Source organism: Mustela putorius, unplaced genomic scaffold (assembly GCF_011764305.1).
Source record: "Mustela putorius furo isolate JIRA1106 unplaced genomic scaffold, ASM1176430v1.1 tig00537350_pilon_pilon_pilon, whole genome shotgun sequence".
Classification (NCBI taxonomy): domain Eukaryota; kingdom Metazoa; phylum Chordata; class Mammalia; order Carnivora; family Mustelidae; genus Mustela; species Mustela putorius.
Genome location: NW_025422471.1, coordinates 25,205,863 through 25,233,292, shown reverse-complemented (window position 1 = coordinate 25,233,292; position 27,430 = coordinate 25,205,863). Strand labels below are relative to the sequence as shown.

At 41.1% G+C, this 27,430-nt stretch overlaps 1 protein-coding gene across 2 annotated transcripts in view; it reads left to right on the top strand.

The window, feature by feature from the left end:
* IQGAP2 (IQ motif containing GTPase activating protein 2) overlaps nt 1-27,430 on the top strand; it is a 294,682-nt gene that overhangs the window by 57,453 nt on the left and 209,799 nt on the right. For both annotated transcript variants that reach the window (XM_004766845.3, XM_004766846.3), the window contains exon 2: nt 2,322-2,421. In XM_004766845.3, coding sequence (XP_004766902.1) covers nt 2,322-2,421 — 100 coding nt within the window. The remainder of the gene's footprint in view (nt 1-2,321; nt 2,422-27,430) is intronic.

Here is a 27,430-nt window from a genome sequence, read left to right as displayed (position 1 = left end):
TACAGAAGAACCCCATGTTATAGCAGGAGATGTGACTGACCTTCTGTGATGAATGATGTAGTAAAGAGGTGAACCAAAGTGCTGAGGAAAGTAGACGGATCCTCACTTGGAGATCCACAGAATTTTTCTTGAGAAGATGTCACACACAGAAGGTGGGAGAATGGCTTTCCAGGCAGAGTCAGAGTGGAGTACAGAAGCACTAGAACCTAAAAAGTCCTGGTGTGATGCTGGAACGTTGCGCTTTCTGGAAGAAGTGGCTGGAATGTAGTTCTTCTTGTCGGGCAGGGACAGGAAGGTCTGCTAGAGCTCTGTTCCAGAGGAAATGGGGATCCATCGCAGGTTTTGGGAGGGAGAGGAATACGTGTAGGACTTGTGTTCGGAAGATGCTCTGATGGTGGAGAGGAGAATGGGTGAAGGAGGGGTGGCTACCAGGCTCTTTGAGGGTGGTCGCAAGACTCCAGGGGAGAGACAGTGAAGACCTGGGATCTTGAGGTGGAGGAACAGAGGAGGGTGGTTCCAGAGCTGGTACTTGTCCGAAGCTTGAGGGCTCTCCTCTAAAGTTCAGATCGGATTGAGTTTATTGAGAAAAAGAAGATGCTTTTGAGAAACACAAATCTTTGTTGACCCTTCTTGGTACCATTGGTCTGGGATGTTTTCAAGGAGTGGAGCCACACTGGGAAGCTGAGAGAGGTAGGAAGGGAACGTAGGAAAAGGATGGTGAGATGTGCAGAGACTCCTGCTTCTTTGGCCCCAGGTTTGTTATATCCAAGAGTGTCCTGGTATTCTTCCACATCTCCCTTCTCCCTTCTACTAGTTCCTTTTTTTCCTCATCTATAAGAAGAGATATTTCCCTAAGTTCTTTCATACTGGTTTTGTTTGTTTGTTTTTTCCATTCTACCCACACGTTTCTGGCCCTTATGTTTCTACTTTTCACTTGGGCAAATGACTTCAAACATGTTTACTCTGTGAGGTAGGACAAAACTACCTGCCTCATAGTGTCACAGGACTCACATGAGACAGTTCCTAAGAAACACAGCCTGAGGGCTTGAAACAAAGTAAGCACTTGATAAATAAGCATCTAACATGTTCTTATATGCTTGTGGAATTCTGCCATATTTTATACTGATGTCAATTTAAGCCCTTCTCTTTTGAGCTTTCAAGGGTTCTGATATTATTTTTAGGTCTTAAGCATTCAGCATTGTACTTGCTCTAGTAAGAGTTCAAAACTTGATCTGCATTCCTTTTGTCTGCCATGATGATACTTTGGACTTCTCATTGGTAGGGCATGGGATTAGATTTTTAAAGGATGGACGGCTGAACTTAACTCTTCTGCTTAGAACCAGGGGTCTCATTTATGAAATGGCTGATTGGAGCTGGTGGCAGGGGAAGAAAAGAGCATACGGGCTTTCCTGCCCCGCGTGACCCATTTCACTGCTACACACTTACCTTGGTGTTCATTAGATGAGTAATGGAACAAACTGGAAACCAAATTGATTTTCTAGCTATCAGAATTAAAGGGCAGGATTGGAGAAGGAAAAGAAGTTCCTTTTTATGGGAAAGGAATGTTGTCATGAAAATGGACAGCTAGGAGTTGGTTGATGTGATAGTTGAGTGCTGTTGAAAATCTGGACAGAGGACATGCACTCGGGAAATGGGGAGGCCATGTTCTCTACAGAAAAGCAAAGCTGAATTGTGGAAGCTTATAAACTAGGTTTATGTTGGAATAAACTGTGTGGGCTTGGAAACTGCTTACTTGATGTCTCCTTTGATTTGATCTTTTGGATACCTGTTGACCAGGAGGATTAGCCTCACAAAGGCCAAGAAGCATGTGAAAGAGGAATCTCAGAGATGTTGGCATTTATAAAACAGAGTTTGCTTTGCATGAGAAGCTTTAAATCCCTCCAGGAATGGGAAAACACACGCCCTTGTAGATTATTTGTTAAACATCAGAATTTTCAGGAAGGTCCAACCTGAGCCACTGGGCCAATTCTACAAGCTTGTTAAGGAAAGTTGTTGCAAGTGGACCATCCTCTAATTGATTTGAGGCTGTCTTAATTCTATGACATCATGTCTATGAACTATGATGGTTTTTCTCATTCTATGGAGTAATTTTAACCCATACTGCACTTTATTTTATTGCTAGCAAAGAAATACTGTAATAATCCTAAGGCAGATCTTTTTGTGCCTGATGTTTCAATACCCCTGTCTTTCAGTGTCCATTGTTGAATTGGTGAGTTTTTTTTTTTTCTAGTTGTTGTCTTAGGTGTTTATTTGATGTTCACTGCCCTTACAAGTAACGTGATGCTCTCCTCTATTTTTAGCTATCGTGGACGATGAAAGGCTCTCTGCAGAAGAGATGGATGAGAGGAGGCGGCAGAACATTGCTTATGAATATCTGTGCCACCTAGAGGAAGCCAAAAGGTAAGATCCCCGCACAGTCTCTTTGTGCACCTTCTCTTAGATGCTCTTTGGGATCCTGTACTTTTAGTAACTCCTTTGCTGTCACGATGGTAGCAGTGTAGTGGGAGAAGGACCATCTGTCTTTTTGTAAATGGTCAGGCAAATTGAGAGAATGTTGCTGCCACAACCAGGGTCAAGGCAGCAGGGAAGCAACTAGTATTTCTTCCTCAGATTTGGCCAGGAAATCTCTGGCCAAAGTGCAGATTTTTTCAGATTCCTTATGTCACTGGTGTGGATATGGGGGGGAGTGAAGACTTAAATCACCTTCCTTTTTTTAAGTTTTTAATTTTAATTCCAATATTGTTAACATACAGTGTTAGTTTTAGGTGTGCAGTGTAGCAATTCGGCAATTGTATACATTACTCAGTGCTCGTCACACTCAGTGTACTTTAATCCTTTCCCCCCTGCAGAGCTTCCTCAGATATTTTTCTCACTCCCACCCCAATAATTATAAATGCCCTATAGGGCAGTATTGTTTTGGACTGAAGTCCGTCAGTCACTAGGCTAAAGTGTAGGTTTATGACTGCAATCTCCATTTTAACCCATGGGTGTGTGACCACTTAGGATACATTGTCTCTAAAATCATATTAACTCTTGATGACCTTTTAGATTATAAGTAAATGTTGATTTCTCTGAGGAGAAAGTGAAGATAAAATAATTTGGACTTAGGCCTATGTGTCAGAGGATTCAGAAGAACTTTGTCCTATGATGGGTGAATGCTGACTGCTATAACACCCATATGCCGTGATTTACGTTTTCATTGAGTACTTTGTGCTGTGATCGAACAACAGTATGGTTCCATGGGCAGATAATATGTTCCAGCTTAAGCGTATAGAAAATATTTGGGTCATGGTCATTGGTATTATCTCTAATCACTAATAAATAGCTATCTACAGAGCTAGAAGACTGAGGGTTTTTTTTTTATTATTATTATGTTCAGCTAGCCAACATATAGCAGTACATCATTAGTTTTTGATGTAGTGTTCAACGATTCATTAGTTGCAAAGAATGAGGTTTTAAATCACTGTTGTGTAGAAGAACATTCAGTGACACATGAACTAATTTGGCCTCAAAATTGCTTGAAAGGGGATTTCTCCCTGTTGTTTAATATTTTAACAGTCTCTTGTAGAGCTAAGCTCTGAAGACTGCTCTTAAAGGTTATTAAATATGTCTGTGAAGTTGACAGGTTGCAGGTCACTGAAGACTCAATATCAGTCAGATTATGAAAAATAGGCTTTTAGTCAAGTTGTTGGTAACAAAGTTAGATAAGGAGAGTGATACCTAAACATTCAAAATATACATTCTTTCAGAGAAAAAGTTGAGGGAGAGTTACTGGAACTTTTCGTCTTAAACACACTTTGTGTTCTAACTTTTTGCCTCTTGTTTTTTCTAAGTGAGAAGCAGTGTCACACAGAGGAGATGTGTGACTGGGAGTCAGGGGACTGGATTTCCTGCTCCCACAATTACCACTCTGGAGCTCTGTGACCTTGGGCAGGTCATCTAATCTGTGGGAACTTCAATTTGATCTCCTCTCTAATGAGATGATAAAGATGTTAATGCAGTAAGGAGTTTTCATTGTGTCATAAAATAAAAAGTTTAAATTTAAAAAATACATTAATATCACCTGCCCTATAACCTGGGGTTTCCCCCCACCCAAAAATCAACTAAAATAAAAAAGGCCTAAGTGTTCTATAAACTAGAGTACCAGTCAGGTATATGGCGATAAGCATAGTTTTCTCCTGAATGTGTCAAAGGTATCAACACAGCTTGAAGTCTTGTCATATTGTTTAAGGTCTTCAAAATTTTGTAGTTGAATTTCATTTTAGAAAAGTCAGCATAGGGGCGCCTGGGTGGCTCAGTGAGTTAAGTCTCTGCCTTTGGCTCAGGTCATGATCTTGGGGTCTTGGGATCGCACCCCGCATCGGGCTCTCTGCTTGGCAGGGAACCTGCTTCTCTCTTTCTGTCTGCTTGTGATCTCTGTCTGTCAAATAAATAAATAAATAAATAAATAAAATCTTAAAAAAAAAAGCATAATAATTAGTCCAGGTTCTTTGAAGAAAGTTTAAGAATAGTTCCATTGAAAGAAAAGACTAGAAAATATACAACTTATCCTCTCAGATGGTTTTATAAATTCTTTTTTATGAGAAGAGATCAGATGCAATATGTATTTATGAATCTTCATAAGATCTGAACATGTTTTTGTGACTTCCGGGGAACCTGATTCTTGGTCACAGAGACTATAAAAATTTATGCGGTCATTAATATACATATATATTAGTATGTGAACTATGATTTCAAAAAGCATAGTGTGTAGAATTCTGGTGGTCCTGAATTCAAGAAATAAATGAAGGGATGAATTAGTCTCTGTTCAAAAAATTGAGAGGGTTTGGCACATGATTATTTTACAGTGCTCATGCCTTTGGAATTTGTCATAGTGGGTTTATTATAGTGCGTGCATATGCATGTGTTAGTGTGCATTGTTAGTGTGGTTGGCTTCTGCTTTTAATACAGTTGAACCAACTTTGGTGTATTTTATTCTATTTATTTATTTATTTATTTTCAGCGTAACAGAATTCATTGTTTTTGTACCACACCCAGTGCTCCATGCAATACGTACCCTCCATAATACCCACCATCTGGCTCCCCCAACCTCCCACTTCCCAACTTTGGTGTATTTTAACTAAAAATGTGTAGGTTCTGCGTTTGTGCCTCTCTTTTTCCGCTCTAGAGGTGAGAGCTGGAAGGATATATTTGTATGTCCTGTAAGTCAGAATTTGTAAAAACCCAAAATTGTAACAGTCCATTATATATCTAACTTTGCTTTTATTAATTACAAAATTCTGTGATAATTATTAGACCATTTAAAAGTTACTCTACTCAGAGAAAATACTAGTACTAATGTGAAAAGGATGATGGGTTACTATGAACAAGCCAACAAATATGTATAAAATAACCTAGATGAAATGGACAAATTTCTAGAAAGACATAAACTATCAAAACTGACTCTAGGGGTGCCTGGGTGGCTCAGAGTGTTAAGCCTCTGCTTTTGGTTCAGGTCATGGTCTCAGGGTCCTGGGACTGAGCCCTGCATCAGGCTCTTTGCTCAGCGCGGAGCCCGCTTCCCTCTCTCTCTCTACCTGCCTCTAGGCCTACTTGTGATCTCTCTCACTGTGTCAAATAAATAAAATATAAAAATAAAACAAAAAAAAAACCCAAAAAACAAAACCAAATCTGACTCTAAAAGAAACAGAAAATATGATTAGACTTAAGCAAAAAGATTAAATTAAATCAAGAAATTGCCCATTTTTCCAAAAAATATTAGAGGAGGGAACACTTCCCAACTCATTCTACTAAGACTAGTATTGTTTTGATACCAGACAAAGGTACTTCAAGATGATGATAGACCAGTATCCCTTATGAATACAAATACAAAAATCCTCAACAAAATAGTAGCAAACCAAGTCCAGTAACATATATAAAACATTACATGCCACTAAGTGGGTTTTATCCTATAAATACAAGTTTAGTTTAACTCAAAAATCAATCATGACAATTCAGTGAAGAAAAAACAGTCTTTTCAACAAATAACCCTGATACAACTGGTAATACTCAAGCATAAAAATGAATTTGGATCCCTATCTCATGCATAATCTAATCTAAATTTGAGAACTACAACTATTAAACTTCTAAAAGTAAACAGAAACAAATCTTTGGGATCTTGGGTTAAGCAATGGTTTCTGCGACTTGGTGCCAAAAGCACAAGCAAAACAGAAAATAGATATATTAGTATCAAAAAATTAAGGCTTATGATTCAAAGGATAGCATCAAAAAAGTAAAAAGTTAACCCATGAAGTGGGAGAAGATATTTGCAAATCATATAACTCAACATAAAAAGTAAAAATATAATTTTGAAGTGGGAAAAAGTTCTGAACAGACTTTTCACCAAGTAAGATACAAATGTGCAATTAGAATGGGGCAGGGTTCTTAACATCAGCTATTAGGGAAATGTGAAGTGAAACCACAATGAGGTACTACTTTATGCTAAATCACAACCAAGGGAGATTTATCCCAAGGTATGCAAGGCTGGTTGAGCATTTGAAAATCAGTGTATTCTATCACATTAATAGACTAAGTAAGAAAAATTACTTGATGTCAATATATCAGTGCAGAAAAGGCATATGACAAAATCCAAAACTTAATCATGATAAAAATTCTTAGTTAACAAGGAATAGAGGGGAACACACTCAGTTTGGGAAAGCCTGAATGAAAAACATTGTGCTTAAAGCTAACATCCATACTTAATGTTGAGAAACTCAAAGTTTTCCCATTAAGATCACACAAAAGGCAAAGATGTTCTGTCTCACCACTCCTTTTCAACATTGTACTGGAAGTTCTAGCTAATGAAATAAAAAAAGAAAGCCTATACAGATTGGAAAGGAAGATAAAAATGATATTTTTTCACAGATGACATGATTGATGATGTAAAAAACCTGAAAAAAAAACTTTAAAAAACTGTAACTAATAAGCAATCACAGCAAACCAAATAGTAAGCCCACCACATTGGGCACCTTGCTCAAAGGGGAGCCTGCTTCTCCCTCTCCTCCCTGCTTGTGCTCTCTCTCCCTATTTCTGTCGCTATCTCTGTCTCTCAAATAATTAAAACCTTAAAAAAAAAAGAATGAAATACTGATACATACTTCAATGCAGATGGACAGTGAAAATATACTGAGTGAAAAAAGCCAGGCCCAAAAGACCACTTACTGTATAATTCTGTGTATATGATGTATCCAGAAAAGGCAGATCCATGAGACAGATGGTAGATCACTGTTTGCCTAGGCCTGGGGGGGATAGAGAGATTGGGGAGTGACTGGTAATTGGTATGAAGTTTGTTACTGCAAGGACAAAAATGTTATCAAATTGATTGTGGTGATGGTTGCATAATTCTAAAAACCACCCAATTGTATACTTTAAAGGGGTCAAGGGTTGGTGTAAACACTATATCTTGTTAAAACTCTTACTAAAGTTCCTTTGACCAGACTAGCTTGGAGAATTTCTTAGTAAAGCTGTTAAATTACAAGAAATGGCATTTAGCCGACAAAACAGGCATTGAAGGTATGACTAAGATACATGGATTGTCTAAAAAGTGTTCATGTTCTAGTTTTTTGAGCATCCACCTTGAATAAACAGGCACAATAGGGTCACTTTGGGGAATGGAGATAAAGCAACTAATAATGTGCTCAAGAAAGCTTACTATTTGGTTAAAGCTTTTACTCATGAGCTTAAAATTCTTTCCTTCACTTACGTTTGCTTCGTTAATCTCTCTGCATGTGTGTGCATGAGTATCTCCCCGTATCCAGCCCATCATTCTCTTAAATATCTCTGCTATTTTCACCTCTTTTCCTTACCACAAGCCTCCCGAAACCTTTAACTTATCTTGCTGGATTACTGCAGTGGTCTCTGACTGGTTTCCCCACTCCTCTGTCTTCTTTAATCCTTAATCTGTATCATAGTCAGATGAATTTCTTCAAAACTCTGATCTGTTGTGGCCAACCCCATTGAGAACCACCCAGTGGTTATTTATTTATTAATTATTCTCTTGGAATAAACACTAAACCCTTTTATAGGACCTCATAAGCTCTGCCTAGTCCCATCCTTACAGCCTGTACTCCAGGTTCATATCGTGCCCTGCTCCCTAATTGTTTTATATTCCACCCACATTGACCCCTTTTCCATGTGCCTTCCTGTGCAGGACCTTTGCATGTACTACTCCCTGTTCCTGCTTATCTAATCAGTTACTATGGTCTTTAGATCTCAGCTCACTTTTTCAGGGAGTCCTTCTTTGACAGACCCATCTAGGTCAAAACCCCTTATTCTAGGGTACCATAACATCATATCGGTCACATACTTGAATGAAATACTTAATGCCCGGTATTGTATTATTATTATCATTTGTTTACTAATTAGGTTTACTTTGTTTTCTGTATGTTTTCCTTTTCCTGGAGATAAGAAGTAGAATGTGAATTAGATTGATGGTAGATGAGATTCTAGATGGTTTGGCTAGACTTTCAGCCTTAATCTTAGTCTCACTGATAAATTCTATATTGCATTTAGGTGGTTCCTGCCATCTATGTGACCCAATGGGTTATGAAGCTGGGAATCCTAGACAATTGAATGATACCACAGTGAACTAGAAGTTACCTAGAGAAGGACATAGAGTATTTTTCAGTGAATGAAGGAATGACTAAATGAAGGGAGGGGGAGGTCACCTGTATATTAAGGTGACTTATGGCTGAAATTATTGCTACTGGTTGGTAAAATTATGACTTCTGGACATATGGACTTGTTAATTAAGTCTCAATGCTAATATTAAATGACAGAATTATGAAAGGAATATTTTTAGGACCAAAAAAGAGAGCTAACTGCTTTATAAAGTTGCTCTTGACTCAGTGTTTCTCACAGTATAAAGGGTTTACACGGTATCATGAAGAACCAGTCATTGGGAGGCAGAGGATATTTGGCATATGTATTAGCTACCCATGACTATGTAACAAATTACTCTAAACTTAGCAGCTTAAAACAATGAACATTTATCTCACAAATTTTTGAGAGTCCAGAATCTGGTCATCATTGAGCTCGGTCCTCTGGCATTCAGTCTCTCATAAAGCCATAGTCATCACAAGGCTCAAGCAGGGCAGATCTGCTTCCAAGCTCAGTCTTGATGTTGGCAGGATTCAGTTCCTGATGGACGTTTGGACTGAGGATCCCAGTTCCTTGCTGCTATTAGCCATAGGCCTCCCTCAGTTCCTTGACAGATGGGCCTCTCTGTGGGGGTAGCTCACAATATGGCTGCTGGTTTCCTTCAATGAGCAAGCAAGAAGGTGAGTAAGATGGAAGCCAGAGCCCTTTTGTAATCTATTCTTGGAAGTAGAGTCCCATAATTTGCCATATTCTATTGATTAGAATCTAGTTACTAAATCCAGCTTGTGTTCAAGGGGAGAAAAGTACAGAAGGGCATGAATTCTGGGAGGCAAGAATCCTTAGGGGCCACCTTCCAAGCAGCCTTCTATAGGGTATATGCATATTCTTTTGCTGTTGACCCCAGAAAATGTACTAAGCAGGGAAAATACTTTGTTACTATCAGAAACCAAATCAGGAATTGGATGTTGTCTTGGTCTACATGGTTATGGTACTAAAGTTATTTATTCCTTGTTATTTTTGAATTGGGAACTATTTTGGACTAAGCTTTTTGTTCTTCATGCCATTTTAAGTAATACCAAGTGGATTTTTACATTTTTTCAAGTGGACCCTAAGAGCTGTTTTGATAGTTTCTTTGCTGTGGGTATTTTGCTGAAACGGGACTGTTTAGACACGTCTGCTTCTCATACAGACTTTGCTTTTGTCTTATTTTTTAAAGATTTTATTTATTTATTTGACAGAGAGAGACAGGGTGAGAGAGGGAACACAAGCAGAGGGAGTGGGAGAGGGAGAAGCAGGCTTCCCGCTGAGCAGGGAGCCCAACTTGGGGCTTGATCTCAGGACCCTGGGATCATGACCAGAGCTGAAGGCAGACACTTAATGACTGAGGCACCCAGGTACCCCTCATACAGACTTTGAAAGTTTCTCTCTGATGACAGAAATCCTACCATTTAAATTAAAGGAGTTAATTTTCAAAAAAAGGAATTAGATTTGAATAATGAAAATGAATCTATTTTAAGAACTTCGTTTCTTTAGTTTTTTAGGATAACTGTGCAAAAAAATCTTTGGGATTTTTGTCTTTGGGAAAACTCTGAGTTGAGGAGGGAAATCAAATTGGAGCCATTATGAAGGTTAAGGAATGGGAGAGGTTGTCTTGGCAAGAAAAGGACAGGGAATTTGCAAATTACACTTGAGCAAATAGTTATGAATGGGGCTGCTGTTTCTTTCCCAGGGAAGTTCCTGAAGTATTATATTTCTTTTTTAAGGAGAGAGAAAATGCTGCAAATCCTCTGGTGTGCTTACTTTTTCTCTCCTATCCCTGAAAATAAACAAAGCAAAAAATCCTTCCCTTGGTGATGGACTTGTTTAGAAATATTATCTTCAAAGAACTCTTTATGTGAGCCAAGCTGTTCTTTGTATTAGTGAGTCTGTGACAGTTTCATATGTGTCCTGGAAGTGAAACAAAACACGGGTGAGATTCCTTTTGTGTCCATGCTCACAACTCAGCAAACCAAAAAGACACCTCATTGATTAGATCAGGTCTCAAGCTCTGGCCTTACCTAGTAGGGAGGTAGAGAATTAGATTTGAAAGGAGAAATGCTTCTAGGTTGAAGCAAGTGAGAGCCGTGAATATGGGTTTACAAACACTGAATATTTGTGACTACTTTAAGAAAATCAATCTTTTAACTGGGAAATGCTTTAGAGAATCTATTAGATTTGCTTGGACCTCACTGTTTTGGTTTTTTGGTCCCTCCCCCCCCGAAGTATGCTGCCTATGGCTATGCTCATTAGTGACACAGAGAGAAACTGGGAATTTGGAAGAAAATAGCTTTCTTGGTCATCGACCCATTAAGTGACATGTAGAGGCTCTATAAAAAAAGGTTAAGGAAATACTAGGGAATTCTTAATAGCATTTTCAAAATTTAAATAACTTTTCTATTTCCATGGCATTTCCCCCTTCCTCCTTGTTCTCTCACTGGTTCTGATGTCACCTTGGCCGTCCAAGAGAACAATATGAAGTGCAGGGTTGCTCCATGCAGTGGCTGGTAGGCCGGTGCGACAGGGGTACTGCTGAGTTGGGAGCAGGGGCTCTTCTCAGGGTCTGGCTCCTGTGTGAGGGGAGGAAGGCTTGCTTCTGAGGAGTAGACTGTTTGGACCTGCTTTCCAATTCACTTGCTTTGGGAGCTACAGGCACAGAGATCCAGGCCCTTTTTGACAGCCCACGGGTTGTCCCCCTGAGGTACATATCAACAATAGGGAGATAGAGTCACCTCTGAGGAGAACAAGCCTTCAGAGTTAGCCATCAGGGAACAACCTCAGATAAGACTTGGTCTTAACAGGGTGTATCATGGTGCAAGAGGAGGCAGGGTACCAGACAGCCCAACCTGCCAGGGTGTGATGCTTGTGGCCTGGCCCTTGGGGCACTATTGGTGCTGAGGTCCAGCTGGGTGGTAATTGGGGAGTATGTTATGGAACTGGAGAAGAAGGGTCAGATACTAAGGATGTAAAGGGAGAAGCTGCAGGGTTTGGCTAGGGACTAGATGTGAGGGACAGAGGACTCTGGGAAGTCCACTGCTTTGGGACAAATTCAAGGTTCACCTCCCTGACTCAGCCACATATACTGTATGGTCTTTGTCGGGCGAGCCTGGGGTTGGAACACAGAGCTGAGAGACTTCTTCAGTTGCATTTATTTTGTGTCCCAGCCTTGGGTATCTATTGGGAAGATGCCAGTCAGGTGAGATCTGACAGATCGGAGCTTAACTTTTCAGAGTGCTGGTATTTTTAAAAAATAAATCATCAATACTAATCATCTCCAGCCAAAGAGATGTTGAGCAACTGATATTTGATCCCAAAGCTTATATTTGTTTCGGGCTCTTTGAAGTTGGAGAGCTGGGACAGGCTAGGAATTTTCCATGGTCTGAAACATACTTGACTGTAAAGGTTATCAGGTGAGTATCATTCACTCACCAAGCAGAGTGTCCAAAGCACTCAACTTACAAAGGGTTATCCCCATTTTATAGATGGAGGAAACAAGTCCCGGAAAAACTTAAGGAATTTTTCCAAGGTCACAGCAACCAGGCAATGTAAACGGTATTCCGACCAGGTCTGTCTGATTTCAAAGACTGTGCTTAAAAACTAACACACTGTCTTATTTCCTTATTTCTCAGTGTGTTTCGATCATGTCTTTATCATGAGATAAGAACTCTTTGATTTTGGTGGTCTTGGTTTTTAGGTTCTATATAGACTAGCTTTGTTGTAGGTCTTGATGAGCTTTTACTGCCTGAGCTTTAAGGAAATTAACACAGTACGACCATCCATTGTGGAGTTTTTTGTTTTTTGTTTTTTAATTTTCTGTCTTGCTGTTTCCCTTTCTCTCTCTCTCTCTCTCTTATAAACTTTTTTTGTTACTTGCTTGCTTGCTTGTTTCTGTTTTGTTTTAAATAGTACTTTGACTAGTAGTTCTGGGAAGATTTTAGCTCATAGTCTCCCTCCCCTTCTCATCTCTTGTCTGTCTCTGTTCTAGTAGACTTCTTGAAGTTTTAGTAGGAATTTGTACTTTTCAGTGATGTAGACTTTCTTCTTCTCTCACCCAAGCTAGTTCTAGTGCATCTTTGTTCTTGGTTAGGTCTGGATTCTACATTCATTTCCTCAGGTTTTTGTTTTGTTTTGTTTTTGGTTCTGCCACTACTAAAACTGGCTTGAAAGAATGCTTTGCCTTCTTGTTGAAACATCAAAAGGTACAAATAGCAAACACTGCTGAGGTCTCTTCCTTCCTGTAGGCACCTCCCCACCAGATGCCGCCTCGTGCTGTGATGCTTATAATTCTTAAAACATTGTCTTTATTCAAGGCCTTAGGGGAACTCTCAGGAGGACTGGTGGTGGAAAACAGTTGGAGAAGGTTGCTGGAGAATGATTTTTTTCATATCTTCCATTTGTAGAATGGTGTTCTGTTGCTTTTTTTTTTTTTTTTTTCGTCTGAAGACTTGTTACCCTCGAACAGAGTACAAATCTCCAGTATGTGTATGGGGACAGGGAGTCTCTGAGTTCTTCAACTCACTAATCCATGGTGGAGCTCCCAGCAGATGTGGGATCAGGATAAAGTCTCCTGGCTGTTGGATACCTGTTCTTTCGTCCCATGATTCCAACTCACATGGATTTTTAAAAGTATTGGTAGAAAGCTCAATGGTGAAAATAAACAAAAATAAAAATATTAAACTTGGGCTGTTTGGGAAGTTCAGTTGAAGTTTTCTTTTAGTTATATATTGAATTTATAGTCTTAGGAAGTCTGAGGAAGTAGGCCTTTTGCCTGCTTCTTTCATTTTTCTTAGATTTTGCTGAGAAGTTTGAGTCCAGTTAGGTGCTAGAACAGGAATTCAAGAATTCAGTTCTGGCCATTGCTGTACTCTCCTCATTTAGTCTTGCTTTGCTTAAATAGTCATTGATTTTCCTTCTTTTCAAATAATTTGCAGTACAGTTTTTCCTGCCTCAAAGACTTTACATGGCAAAAGTCGAGGCAGACACATCACATCACCTACCTCACATCAGTGAGAAGGTGACTTTGGAAAGTGATGCTCAAATTCAGTTGTCTCCTGCATCAGAATTGCAGGGTGCTAGCAAAGGAAACAGTTAACAAAATCAAAAGACAACTGACAGAATGGGAGAAGATATTTGCAAACGACATATCAGATAAAGGACTAGTGTCCACAATCTATAAAGAACTTAGCAAACTCAACACCCAAAGAACAAATAATCCAATCAAGAAATGGGCAGAGGACATGAACAGACATTTCTGCAAAGAAGACATCCAGATGGCCAACAGACACATGAAAAAGTGCTCCATATCGCTCGGCATCAGGGAAATACAAATCAAAACTACAATGAGATATCACCTCACACCAGTCAGAATGGCTAAAATCAACAAATCAGGAAATGACAGATGCTGGCGAGAATGCTGAGAAAGGGGAACCCTCCTACACTGTTGGTGGGAATGCAAGCTGGTGCAGCCACTCTGGAAAACAACATGGAGGTTCCTCAAAATGTTGAAAATAGAACTGTCCTATGACCTAGCAATTGCACTATTGGATATTTACCCTAAAGATACAAATGTAGTGATCCAAAGGGGCACGTGCACCCGAATGTTTATAGCAGCAATGTCCACAATAGCCAAACTATGGAAGCCTAGATGTCCATCAACAGATGAATGGATCAAGAAGATGTGGTATATATACACAATGGAATACTATGCAGCCATCAAAAGAAATGAAATCTTGCCATTTGCGACAACATGGATGGAACTAGAGTGTATCATGCTTGGCGAAATAAGTCAAGCAGAGAAAGACAACTATCATATGATCTCCCTGATATGAGGAAGTGGTGATGCAACATGGGGGCTTAAGTGGGTAGGAGAAGAATCAATGAAACAAGATGGGATTGGGAGGGCGACAAACCATAAGTGACTCTTAATCTTACAAAACAAACTGAGGGTTGCTGGGGGAGAGGGATTGGGAGAAGGGGTGATGGGGTTATGGACATTGGGGAGGGTATGTGCTTTGGTGAGTGCTGATTCACAGACCTGTACCCCTGGGGATAAAAATACATGTTTATAAAAAATAAAAAATTAAAAAAAAAAAAGAATTGCAGGGTGCTTATGCAAATACAGGCTTCTGAGGTTTACTTCAGACCCTACAAATCCATCTCTAAGAAATGGGGCTCTGAGGTCTGTATTTTAACAAATGGCTCGGGTAGATGTTTATGCTCACTGAAGTTGGGTGATCACTCTCTCAGGAGAGAAGAGACTAGCATCTATAACTGGTGCTGTCTCAGCAGCTCTGACTTTCCTACCCCAGCTCAGATGAACGCAGATACCCCTTGTTGTGTGACCAGAGTGGGGTGGGGGGAGGGCAGGGTATTGAGGATGTCCTTTGCTGCAATGAAAAGAGGGAGGAATGAAAATAGCTGTGTAGAAAAAGGGATAGTACATCAGCCGGGGTTGGGTAGAAAGCCTGCGCAGTTTTTAGAACTGTGATTGGTTTTTGAGTTTTCCTCATGGAGCCAATCAGCATGTTCATGTGAATTTTTCCAGCAAGATGACAGGAAATGAATGGAGCAGCTTGGCTCAGGGATTGGCATGATGGCTCCAAGAAAGTCACAGAAAGAGGAAGGTCAGGATGTTAATGTGTGAACATCACTGACAATGGATGGCCTTGAGGTTCCATCTTGATAAGGAAGCCGGTGAAGCCAGGATGGCTAAGATGGAGTTGGGAAGTAGGGAGAGTCAAGGAACTGCCTGTGGTGAGGATGAAGGGTAGGACCTGTCAGAATAAGAAGTAGAGAAGAGGGTAAATGGAAAGCTACAGATATTTGGAAGCTTAGATCTTTAAAGGCAGAGTATTTTGGGATAATGATAAGGTCCAAAGTGGGAGCTCATGTGTGGTTGAAGTGGAATGGAGGGGGACCCTTCAGATGAAGGAGGAAGTCTTCAAACTGTGCTTTGAGTGTTCCCAGGCTCCTCCACCTTCTTGAAGCTTCTCCAAGCACAGGTGAGCATGGGAGGAACACAGGGATTGTGTCAAAAAAGCAAAGTCCTGGAGGTCAGGAGAAGAGTGATGAGGCTGGGAAGCGAAACAGAAGTGAGGTGGGTGGAGAGGGCTTGGAATAGAGGTGATGGAACATGGCCTGGAAGAAAGTAAGCTCAATGGGAAGGGTGATAAGGGACCCTGTCTTCCCTGGTCCTGTGAGTTAAAGAAATTGAGGGAACAACCATCCCTGCTTTATGGGAAGTAGTATTATGAAGGAAAGCCCAGATTGCTATTAAGACAAGCAAGTAGGGAAAGTGTAAACAAAAAGTTGAGATTATGGGAGTGTTGGATTTTTAAAATAGGCCAAGAGTTCCAGAGACACATCAGAAGGAATTAGTCGATTTGGGGCATATATAAGAGGACTGTTCAGTAGGACTCCGTGAAAGAGATGAGTGTATCTAAAAGAGTGCTGTGGGTCAGCAGTTGTCAGACTTAATTAAGTAGGAGACTGAAACCACTGAAAAACAAGGTTAGATTTATTTAACCGTGGGCAGGCTCCTTAGAGATCTTCTGTTACTAATGTATTACTGTGACGTATACTTTAAGCAAATGACTTTAAAACCTTGTGACCCAGAGTAAAACAGGTTTATGTGATGATCCCAGATAGCTGTGTGATGATGTGTGCACGTGTGTGATGTGTGTGCATGTGTGTGGTGATGTGTGCAAGTGTGTGATGTGTGCATGCACGTGTGTGATGATGTATGTGATGTGTGTGCACATGTGTGATGTGTGTGCATGTATGTGATGATGTGTGCATGTGTGTGATGTGTGTCAAACTAAACAACAAACATTCACCAAACCATATTTAAATGTCAGTATATACAACACACCTTGACATTTACATTCTGTTCAGATTCATTTTCTCAGAAAATGCTGTCATGATCCATTGATTCCTGATGCATGCAGCATTCCTCCTGCTGCTGGATAGGCGTGTGTCTGACTTCTTAAGCCTGCCAGGGTTAATATGAGTGCTGTTTCCTGGGTACCTCATGCATGAAGAATATTCATTCTCTTTGTATTGATCATAATTAGGCCTTATTGTATGATCGGGAAGAAGCCAAGAAGTGCTGTTTCATCAGGGTGTTCCTGCTTAAAATCTTGACTAGCTTCACGCCTCCTATAGGTTCAAAATGTACGTCCTTAGCCTCAGACAATGGTCTGCACTTGTCTTACCTGATGAGGTCTTGCTCTGGTTAATCATTCCCTCTTTGTCCTTTTCCTGCTGTACTTGGTAGAGTTGATGATAATTCTTAGTACATGTTGTCCTTCTGAACCATCAAGGAGTTCCTTGAGGTAGACTTTTTTTCTCTTAGTGCTCTCAGTGCCTCATGTAGGGTCTGGGACAGAATGAGTATTAGATTAGTTTGGCTGAGAAAATGATGTAGGGATCTCAGAAGTCCTGGGTAGTTTAGCCTGGAGAGGCCTTGTGAGAGGTGCTAATTCTCTCTGTTGAATAGTTCTTGCTGATAATGGACGATTCTCACTTCTGAATTGTATGGGTCCCTTTGGGCAACACAGACCAGCCGACTGCTTTGGCATTTTATTGTGGAAATGGTGGTACCAAAATGGTTGTAGTCATGTTTCATATATACTCCGTTCCCCACAATACTCAGTAGTGCCCATGCCATGCCTCTCATGGTTTTGGATAATGGAGGACCGGGTGCTGCTCACCTTTCCTTTTTAGTGGGATACTTCATCTAGTTGGTGCTCTGTGTTCATGGGATAGTGGAATAGGAATTTTAAAGGACCTCTGTGCAGATAAAGCTGCCCACCCCTGACAATGCATTTTGCACAAATAAGCTGAAAAAGGCTTTTTGAGGGTCAGAACTGCCTACAGTCTAACACATACCAGCAAGACAGATTCAAGGATGGATTAGCAAAAGTTCAGCGAACTTAAGTGATAAATGGGGCTACACAGAATTCCAGCAGAATGGTCAGACCATGAAATAAATTGATTCATGTGGTGTAGACTGGTGTGTGTTTGTTTTGAGAAACTGATAGACAAAAAGAGTAGATGGAATATTATTTTCTTGTTCCTGATGTGCCTCCCAGGCTGGGTATAGATAGAAGAAAGGGAAAGTAGTCAGGCTTAGTTGGGGATGGCAGGAGGGGCGGGCAGGCAGGAGGGACTTCGTTTCTAGCAGTCACATGAACAAATCAACAGAAAAAAGTGCAGGTAATTTCAATTCTATTTAGTCCAGTATATCCGAAATATAATTTCAATATATAATCACTGTCTGAAACCATTGAGATAAATTCCTGTTTTTCTTCGTCCAGCACATCTTAACTCAGACTAGCTGCACTTCAAGTGTTTAATAGTCACAAGGACAAGGGGCTACGGCATATGTTGGGACAGGCCCTATATGCTGGATGCTTTGGTCTCTGGGGCCCTCCAAGGAACTTCTGACCATGCCAAGCAAAGATGAGAAAGAGTTCAGAGACAGATGTGTTCTGTGTACCTAGGAAGCAAAGTAAAGCTTTAAGAAAGTAGAACAAAGAATTCACCGATGAGGTGAACTTGACTTTTTTCTCTCAATTTCCTTCCCACATTCACCTTTAGAGCAGAAGTTGAACTTGCCAAAATTCTTGAGGAAAGTGCAAATGATAGGCAGTGCATTCCTCTGTGCTGTTTTCTGCTCTAACATGCACCTGACTCACCTTTCTCAAGAGTGAGCAGATAATATCACTGTGCCTTTATAGGAGACGTTGTGATGGAGGGATGGCAATTTCAGCCACTTCATCCTCTGCGTCTGGTGGTTTCTTGGTTTGTTGGTGAAGTTCAGTCACCGAAACAGATACTGAAAAGGTAGTGATCAGGAAGTCACTTACTGACCAGCAGCCTCTGTGGGCATCAATCCACGTTGCTTTTGTCCTTGGCTCTTACTTAATAAAGGACTTACTGATGGACTATGACAATATGGGCCATCGTATTTTGAGACTTAATGGAGTTAAATTAAGACCTATCTATAATGCTTAATTTTTACAAGTGTGGTGATGGAAAGACAGGAGGTGAGTGGCACAGACACGAGAAGGAAGTCAGCCCAGTATCAGCATTTTAACACCCAGGACTAAAAACAAAGTCTCTACTGTTTAATAAAGGCCAAGAAGGAAGCTTTTTCTACCTAGGCAGACATTTTCCAAATTTTATTCATAAGACAGTTCCTTGTGTACAGCTGTAGAAACAATAGAAAATATAGCCTCTTTGTTAACAGCTGCATTATCTAAATAAAATGAGCAAGTTCAGGGTTCCGATCTGGCTTTGACTGACAGGCAGATGTGGAGGTGACATGCTGCTTTTTGTTGTCCTCACCGTCTGAGCTATATAGTTGATTCCTTTTCCCTAGTCCTGATTGTGTGTCTCAATCTCCTTATTTACCTGGTGCGGCCCGGAATACCTTTCCTATCGCCATCCAGAACTTCACCTTTGAGAAGCAGGCTGAAGGCTGAGTTGTTACATTGGTGTAGATGATAAAAAAGTTGGGACATGAAACAAAATACCTCTTCAACTCCACCGTTTATTACAAACAAAAACATTTTCAGTGGTGGGAACAGCTGTGAATCAGGCATCCCACCTTAATTAGGGTCTAAGAATGTGTGCCTTCAGCTGCTTTTTATTGATTCCGTTTGCACATTTACTTCCTGTCTAGCATAAATAGAGGTGGAGTACGTTTATGCAGGGAAGAATGAGCACGTCCAAACACCTAGAAGTGGAATCTTCTTTGTGTAAACAGTGTATTTGATACCAGCTACAGGCTCCTCTTTTATAGCATGAGGAGAGGAGGAAATTGCTTTTTATTTTTTTTTAGATTTTATTTATTTATTAGACAGACAGAGATCACAAGTAGGCAGAGAGGCAGGCAGAGAGAGACGTGGAGGCAGGCTCCCTGCTGAGCGGAGAGCCCGATGCAGGGCTCGATCCCAGGACCCTGGGATCATGACCTGAGCTGAAGGCAGAGGCTTAGCCCACTGAGCCACCCAGGCGCCCTGGAAATTGCTTTTTAAACCTGGAAAGATACACATTGGTTAATGATAACCTTTTCATGGTATAGTATCCATTGAGGAAAATCTATGAGCCATGTGGCATTAAAAAAAAAAATTCCAGCTTTTTAATATAATTCTTACTGGATAGGTCATCATCTCTTTCAGGAAGAAAACCAGGGTCGTTAAAAAGTGTTGGCTCTTTGACCCTAACAGCCCTGGGCAGGGCCGGAGGATAGTCCCAGACGGTGAGAGTTGACTTGGGCAGCAGGTCAGTTTTATTTCTTTGGGGCAGGTGCAGAGAATGCTGCAGGTTTCCTTTTGGCCATCTGGAACACCACAGGACAGCACATTTTCTGAAATCTGAAATGAAGCTCATGTGGGCTCCTCTCCCCTCCCATGCTTCCCCATAGGTGAAGTATCCACATTCACCTGTTCTTCCCTAACTCTATTCTTATTTGTGTCCCCTTTGGCTAGTCCCAATGCCTCTTCTGTCCACCCCTGCCCCTACCCCATGCCAGTCAAGCAGAACTGGGAGGTTGGAGGGAGGACTCTCGATAGACAACTCCTTGGCTGCTCAGAGGACTGCCACAGAATGGGTAACAATGAAAGCTTTTCCATTTCCCTGTGAAACCCTCTGTAATTATTAAAATAATAAGGGGCTGCAGTGTGGGCCTGCCTGACTTGGGATATCAGGAGTGCAAGTTTTTTGAGGGCAGAGTCTGTCTCATCAATCATATTTCGTCTCTTGTTTTGGAGGATATGTTTTCCAGCAGTCTCTTCTAAAAGGTGTAGCTAAAATGACTTCCAGCTTGGGTCCCAGAAGTTCCATTGGTTGGGTCCTGATTTAAAACCTAAATTTAAGTTAAGCCCAAAAGAAAGAGCCAACTGAAACTTCAAAGAACCCAAAATAGAGCATGTAATTTCATGTGCTATAAAAGACTTATGGGGGTGCTTCCCCCAAGTGCCAGCCATCATCTTGAGTTAGAGGAATAATCTAGTCCAGCTGTCATTACAGATGTGGGTGGGGCAGGTTATGACAGGTGGCTCTGAAAAGCACCGTAGAAGGGAGTGGTGTCCAGAATGCTGACTGGCCTCTGTCCATCTCCTAGATGATCTCTTTCCCAAACCTGAGTGCTACATTCTCATTCTTTTCTGGGGTGTTGACCTGTCTCATTTGTAGACCTCAGAACGTGGAGGGAGTTCTCTTATCCACCCTGTGAAGCAGTGGCTTAATCCAACAGACCTGTCAGGTGGTTTTAATTCTTTAAAACAGTTTCATCTCTGTTTTCTCTTTAGCATCGTAAGGTTGGGTGCTGATGGGAAGAGGAGAGAAAACTGATTTTCAGAGCCCAGGTCAGAATCCAGTTCTCCAGATGATGGTGCTTCCTCCTTAACTATCTTGAACCTTTTGATATGTAAAGATTTATTAAATAACACACAGAGACGGTGCAACAAAACACTGTGATAATGTGTGATACCACACATTAGTGGTAGTTTCTGATTGATTGTGATGTGGTAAGGAAAGAATTTTTCTTTCCTACCTTTCCATTACAATAGGGAGTAAACAGAGCTGAGTTTTCCTTGTTTGTGTGTTTTAGTGACAACTCTCCAGTTTCACATTTGCCTGGGTGTTAGTTCTTAAAGCTTTAAATGGGGTCCTACTGTTCAGGGTTTTTATAGAAATCACTTCTCTGTGTAATACAAGCACCCCGGGGGGGTCAGAAGTCTGTGGTCACAGAGGAAAAGGTCAGAGCTAGGTGTCAAAGCAGGTCTGGTCAGATCCCTCAGTGTCTGTGTGTCCTTCCTGTCAAGCTGCTCCATGTGCTGGGTGCCCTGGGCAAGGCTCCAGTGAGCAAACAGGTGTGTGCTGTTAGGCACAGCCTGTTCTCTGTTGTTTCAGGATGGGGGTGGGAGGTGGGAGTGGGAGTGGGAGTTGATCTTCTCCGATTGTATTTTAGATACTTGACAAACTGAAAGTACATTTTAACCTTGAGTCTTAATTTTGAGTTTCACACAGCCTTGTGGGAAGATTTTCAACGACTTCCTCAGGACATAGACTTTTTCTGGTTTTAATATTTAGTGGTAGCATGTTTTTGTCGAAAATTTAGTCCTTAATGTTTAGATTCACCTTTTTCTCCTTGTAAAAATCCTATCAAGGCCAAATTATCTAGAGTCGCTATGGTAACTTTGGAGAAATTGAGAAAGCACATTAATGCAAAGACCAATATGCTTGAAGAGTTGATTGCATTTAAAATGTGGAGGAAGAATGAACTTTGGCATAAAAACGTGCGGCTGAATCTTCATGGAAAAAGTTGGTAAGGACTAAAAAAACCGAAAAGATTTATAGCTTGAATAGCCTTTCCTACAAATTTTAGCCATGTTTATTGTTTTTAATGACTTCAGCATCTTTTATTCTGCCTTTTGGAGTCTTCTTGCTCCTCCAGCCATCTTTTGAAAAAATAAAGCTTAATTGGTTATAGCCAAGAATAGTTTAGGTTTAGATTCTGCTCTGGTCTTCAAGACATTGATTTAACCCCACTGAGCCACCCAGGCACCCCAAGACATTGATTTAAAACTCTGTCCCATTTATTTCCCTCTCCCCCTGCCCCATACAATTTTACCCATGGAAGATTAGCTTGTAATTTTCATTATAGTTCATGCTTATATTAATATACTGGTTTTTAAAAAATTTTTAATTTTTAATTTTTTATAAACATATAATATATTTTTATCCCCAGGGGTACAGGTCTGTGAATCGCCAGGTTTACACACTTCACAGCACTCACCATAGCACATACCCTCCCCAATGTCCATAACCCCCTTCTCCCAACCCCCTCCCCCCAGCAGCCCTCAGTTTGTTTTGTGAGATTAAGAGTCACTTATGGTTTGTCTCCCTCCCAATCCCATCTTGTTTCATTTATTCTTCTCCTCCTTTCCTCCTACCCCCTTAATTAATATACTGTTTTATGTTGAAATAAACTCATTCTTACCCCCAAAAAACATAAATTTCATCAGTTTCAGCTCCTGTGATAATTATGAGCCTATTAAGTGCTACTCTTTGAGTAAGTATTGCTGAACACCTATCAATTAGTTAGCCTTTTCCTAAATATTTTCCTGTATCCTTTGCCAGCTATCTGGAATTTTGATGTATTATTGGTCTTGGCAGGCCGAAAGAGTATAACCATTCAATTAAAAAAAAAAAAAGTCACTCCCTGAGTAGAATGAGTGTTATCATATCTTCCAAAATGACAACCATTTAAAAGAAGCCAATGACATATTTGAATACTATATAAAAGATGACTGATCTTGGGGCACCTTGGTGGCTCAGTGGGTTAAGCCTCTGCCTTTGCCTCGAGTCATGGTCTCAGGGTCCTGGGATCAAGCCCTGCATTGGGCTCTCTGCTCAGCAGGGAGTCTGCTCCCCCCCCCCCGCCTCTCTGCCTAACTTGTGATCTCTCTCTGTGTGTCAAATACATAAATAAAAATCTTTTTTTTTAAAAAAATGACTAATCTTAAACTTTATCCAAAAGAATTTACTGTTTTGTCCAAGTAGCCACCACTACAAGCACAGTTGTCAGTGACAAGCGAAGCCATTCCCACTGCTGACTGCTTTTCCTTCTCACCCCTGACCCAAGCACATTTTTTCACCTACCACATTACCAATCATTTAGCCTGTAAACTAAATGGAATATAATATGTTTAATTTTTTTAGTTACCGAGTACTTACTCCAGGCCAAATGCAGTAGTGCTATTTTTCCTCCTTGTGACCAACATGTGTGTGTTTATTGGTGTTTGGTATTGTCAGCTTGAAGGCTGGGGGTTAGTATCACTCTAAGACCAAAGTTGAACTTTCTAATATCCTTTATTGAGGTGGTTGTTCATTTGTACACTGGTAGGAAGATCTGAATTGGAGGACGTTGTAAACTGGCTGCTGGAGGAGTAGAAGGGCCCGACTCCACCACGTGGCAGGTTGTCTCCTCCCATTTCTGTGTGGCTGTCCCAGCCCATGGGAGCTGGGGGGCACATGGACATGCTCTCCCATGATGGACTTGGAGGCTGGAGGGCAGGGTCTTTTTGTCTCGTGTGGAAATAATCTCATGTTCTTAAACTGTACTGTCTAAGAGATTATAGTCTAGCCAAAGGGAAATAGGGTGTAAATCCTGATCTCCTCTGTGACTCTTGTTGAGGTAAGCCAAGAGACCAGGAAGCAACTTAAAATGGACCAGGTCAGGATATTTTTAGAACAGTGGACCTTATGCATGTTTAGTAGTATGTGTCTATGATGGCTGGGAGTATAAAAGCTATTTTGGCTGGAAAATGTGGTCATTATTATGAGGAGCATTGAACTCATCCAAAACCTAGAGTCCTGTTTATGGAAAAAGGGGACAAATGGGTGTTGGGTAGGCAGTAGCAGTTCGGCCTCATCTTTGCTGTGCTGCCTCACACCAGGCCAGATGTGGGGACTTTGCTGGAAGCAGCCCACAAGGCCCACCCTATGGATTTCACAACAATTGCCCAGGTTATTTTAATGAAGGGAAGGTTGAGGGTGCTAAGTTAGCATATGACAGGGAGACCTAGTCAGAAGACAACAAGAATAGGAAGCTTTCATTGATGGTACATGTTTCTGAAATCAAACTCCTAGAAGGTGGTTTAAAAATTAATAGTTGGAAAGGTCAGGTATATACTATATGTGCCATTCATTTAACTGCGAAAGATCATAGCCAGTAAGGTACTCATTAATAACTAATGGACGCGCATAGCTAGTCCTCCTCACAGCTGGCTTCCTTCCAATGGAAAAACAAAGGGAGTCTGGTTGTTTGTATGTAATAACTGGTGGCTGTAAGGAGCTTCATGGTTGAGTTTATTTCTCGGAGAGCCTTGTGTGGTAATACAACTGATTCTCAGGTTGTTTTATGTTCTTACAAGAGAAGAGAAATCATTCCCCCAGCATTGGTTTATATACCTGATTTTGTTCTCCGTTAAAGTACTACCAGTCTAGCCTTCTGTTATCCATCAAATATGTCGACTGAATTAGCATTCAGCTAAATATATAGACATAAGAATTATCTTTTGCTGTCCCTAAGTGTTCACCTTTGTTTGGTGGCTGATCAGTAAAGTAAGCATAAAATTGGCCTTCAGATGTGTTTGGAAGGTAGAGTGAGAATTTGGGGGAGGTGTGTGTTAGTGATGAGAGTAGAATTTACAATCAGTTCTGAAGTTGTACTGTGTACCTTTTTGGTGAATTTTACTTTAAAAAATATTTTTTATTAGTTTTAAGTGGTCAGTTTGAGTGTGCAGTTGACTGAGTAATGGCTCCTAAATATATTAAGTCCTAATTCCTGGAACCTATAAATGTTACCTTATTCAGAAAAAAGATCTTTGCAGATGTGATTAAGGATCTTGAGATGGGAGAGTTTCCTGGATTATCTGGGAGAGCCTGAAGTGCAATCACAAAGGTCTTGAAAGAGTAAAACAGGAAAGACAGCCGTATACACAGGAGGGAACTCAACTGATCTGGTCACATAAGCTTGGGCATTGAGAGTTCCCTACTTTGAGGAGTTAAGCTTCTACGCTTCCAGCTCTCATTTCAGGGTTGTTGACTGTCTATGTGGGCTGGGATTGGGGAACATCTGGAATGAGGCTAGAGGGCACGTTGGTCAGACATTGGGTTCTCCCCTTTGTCCTGGGAAGGGGCTGCGTGATACAGTTCCCCTCAAGAACAGAAAGCCCAGAGCTGAAGTGAAACAGTGATTTAGGAAACACGTGTGTCCAGTGCTTTCAAAATTCAAAATGATGGACCTATACTTGGAAGTCCTGAGAAGGGACGTGGGAAGATGCTGAATCCGAGGAAGATGGCAAGGAGTTCCGGGCTCTATGGAGTTGCAGGAAGGCAGGAACTTGGCCTCACATCTGCAGGTTCCCCTTCTCTAGCCATGTGACTGTGAATGATTATGAACCTCTCATCAGTGATTTCCTAACTGAAGGGGGAATAATACCCATGTCATGGGACAGTGGTGGGACTAGAAGTAGCAGTGGCTGTAGAAATTTTTAGAGCAGTTTGCACACGGTTTCCCTGGGGACTGGGTGTCTAGTACTTGTCAGTCCCTAATCCCTAGTTAAATTATTATAAATGCGAGGTGAAAAGAAGGAGAAATTCTTGTTGGCAAGTAATTAGTGTGCTATTCAGTATCAAATTATCCATGACACTGGTTTCTGGTGTCTATTAATCACAGCTAAGGTCAACCATTTATTCTTCTGTAGACTTGAGTATTCTCTTTAAGAATTACCAATTAATAAACTTAGGGGGGAAAAGCAATCTATAATAAACACTTATCTTTTAACATTGGTCTAAAGTAGTCACTTGATAATGGCCCTACAAAGGATTCTCTGATTCTGAATAACTAAAGGTCAGCTTTCTGGAAAAAAATTCTTCTGGTCGGAAAATATCCCAATTTAGGGAAGGGAAAGAGAAACTGAGATTCAGTAATTCATCTTTCTGGAATCCATCCTGTCTGTGTAGGTCATTTTTGGGAACAGTGTGATGAGGTTCTGCTTTAGTAAGGGAGGCGTGAAGGTCCAAGGTACACATTGTCTCAGAGGAGGAGGTGGAAGGTTTGCCCTTTCTCCTAACCCTGTAATGCCAGACGAGTCTGCAGCCTCTGTTAGTAAGATTACCCATCTGTTAGCTTCAAAACCAGAGGCAAAAGACTTTGCTTCCAGATTCTCTTGGTGTGTGGGTTTGGGAAGGGACAGAGCTAATAATTGCCACCTACCTTGACAGGCTAAGCACCCAGCTAGGTTTTTATATCCATTGTTACAGCCAGTCCCACAGCAGGCCTGGGACGTGGGCATTACTCCCCACTTCAGTTAGGAAACCAGTGAGAAGAGATTTCATAATCTTTCAAGGTCACATGACTAGAAAAGTGTGGGAAAAGACCTCCCAATGTGAAGTCAGCCTCCCATCCCAGCTCTTCCCCTGGGTTCTAAACCCCTCTTCAGCTTGGGCCTCATACAGCTTCGTTCCCCACAACCCCTCACCCCTGCCCCTCCTTCTAGTGGCAGACTTGCCAGAAAACCCACATTTTAACAGTTCGCCCTGTGGATAAGCTGTTCTGGAGAGGGTGAGCTTGGTGGACGCAGAAAGTGCCCTTCATTCCAAACAGAACAGGCCATCCTTGTAGGGAGTCGCACCTGCTTCTGTGTTCCCTGGTTTCAGCCATACAGTGTTTGTCTTCTAGACCTCACTCCTTTGTTTCCTGACATTCATCATGTCCTGATGTTACTTTCTGTAGGAAAGCATCTTTGCCAGTTAAGGTGGCCTTTCATCTTACTCTCCCACCTCTGTGACAAACTTGCTGAAAAGAATACTCTGTCTTTTTGTTGTTGTTGTTAAGATCTTATTTATTTATGTGACAGAGATCACAAGTAGGCAGAGAGGCAGGCAGAGAGAGGGGGAAGCAGGCTTCCTGCTGAGCAGAGAGCCCCATGCGGGGCTCGATCCCAGGACACTGAGATCATGACCTGAGCCGAAGGCAGAGGCTTAATCCACTGAGACACCCAGGCACTCCTAGAATACCTACCTTGATAAAATTGGGCTGAGCCCATTACAGGTTGGATCAAGCTGTTGTTTCCATGAGGATTATTTCTGACTCTTATTTCTCATTTCCCTTATCACCCCCACTCCCATTCATATACGCAATCCACGTATACCTCAA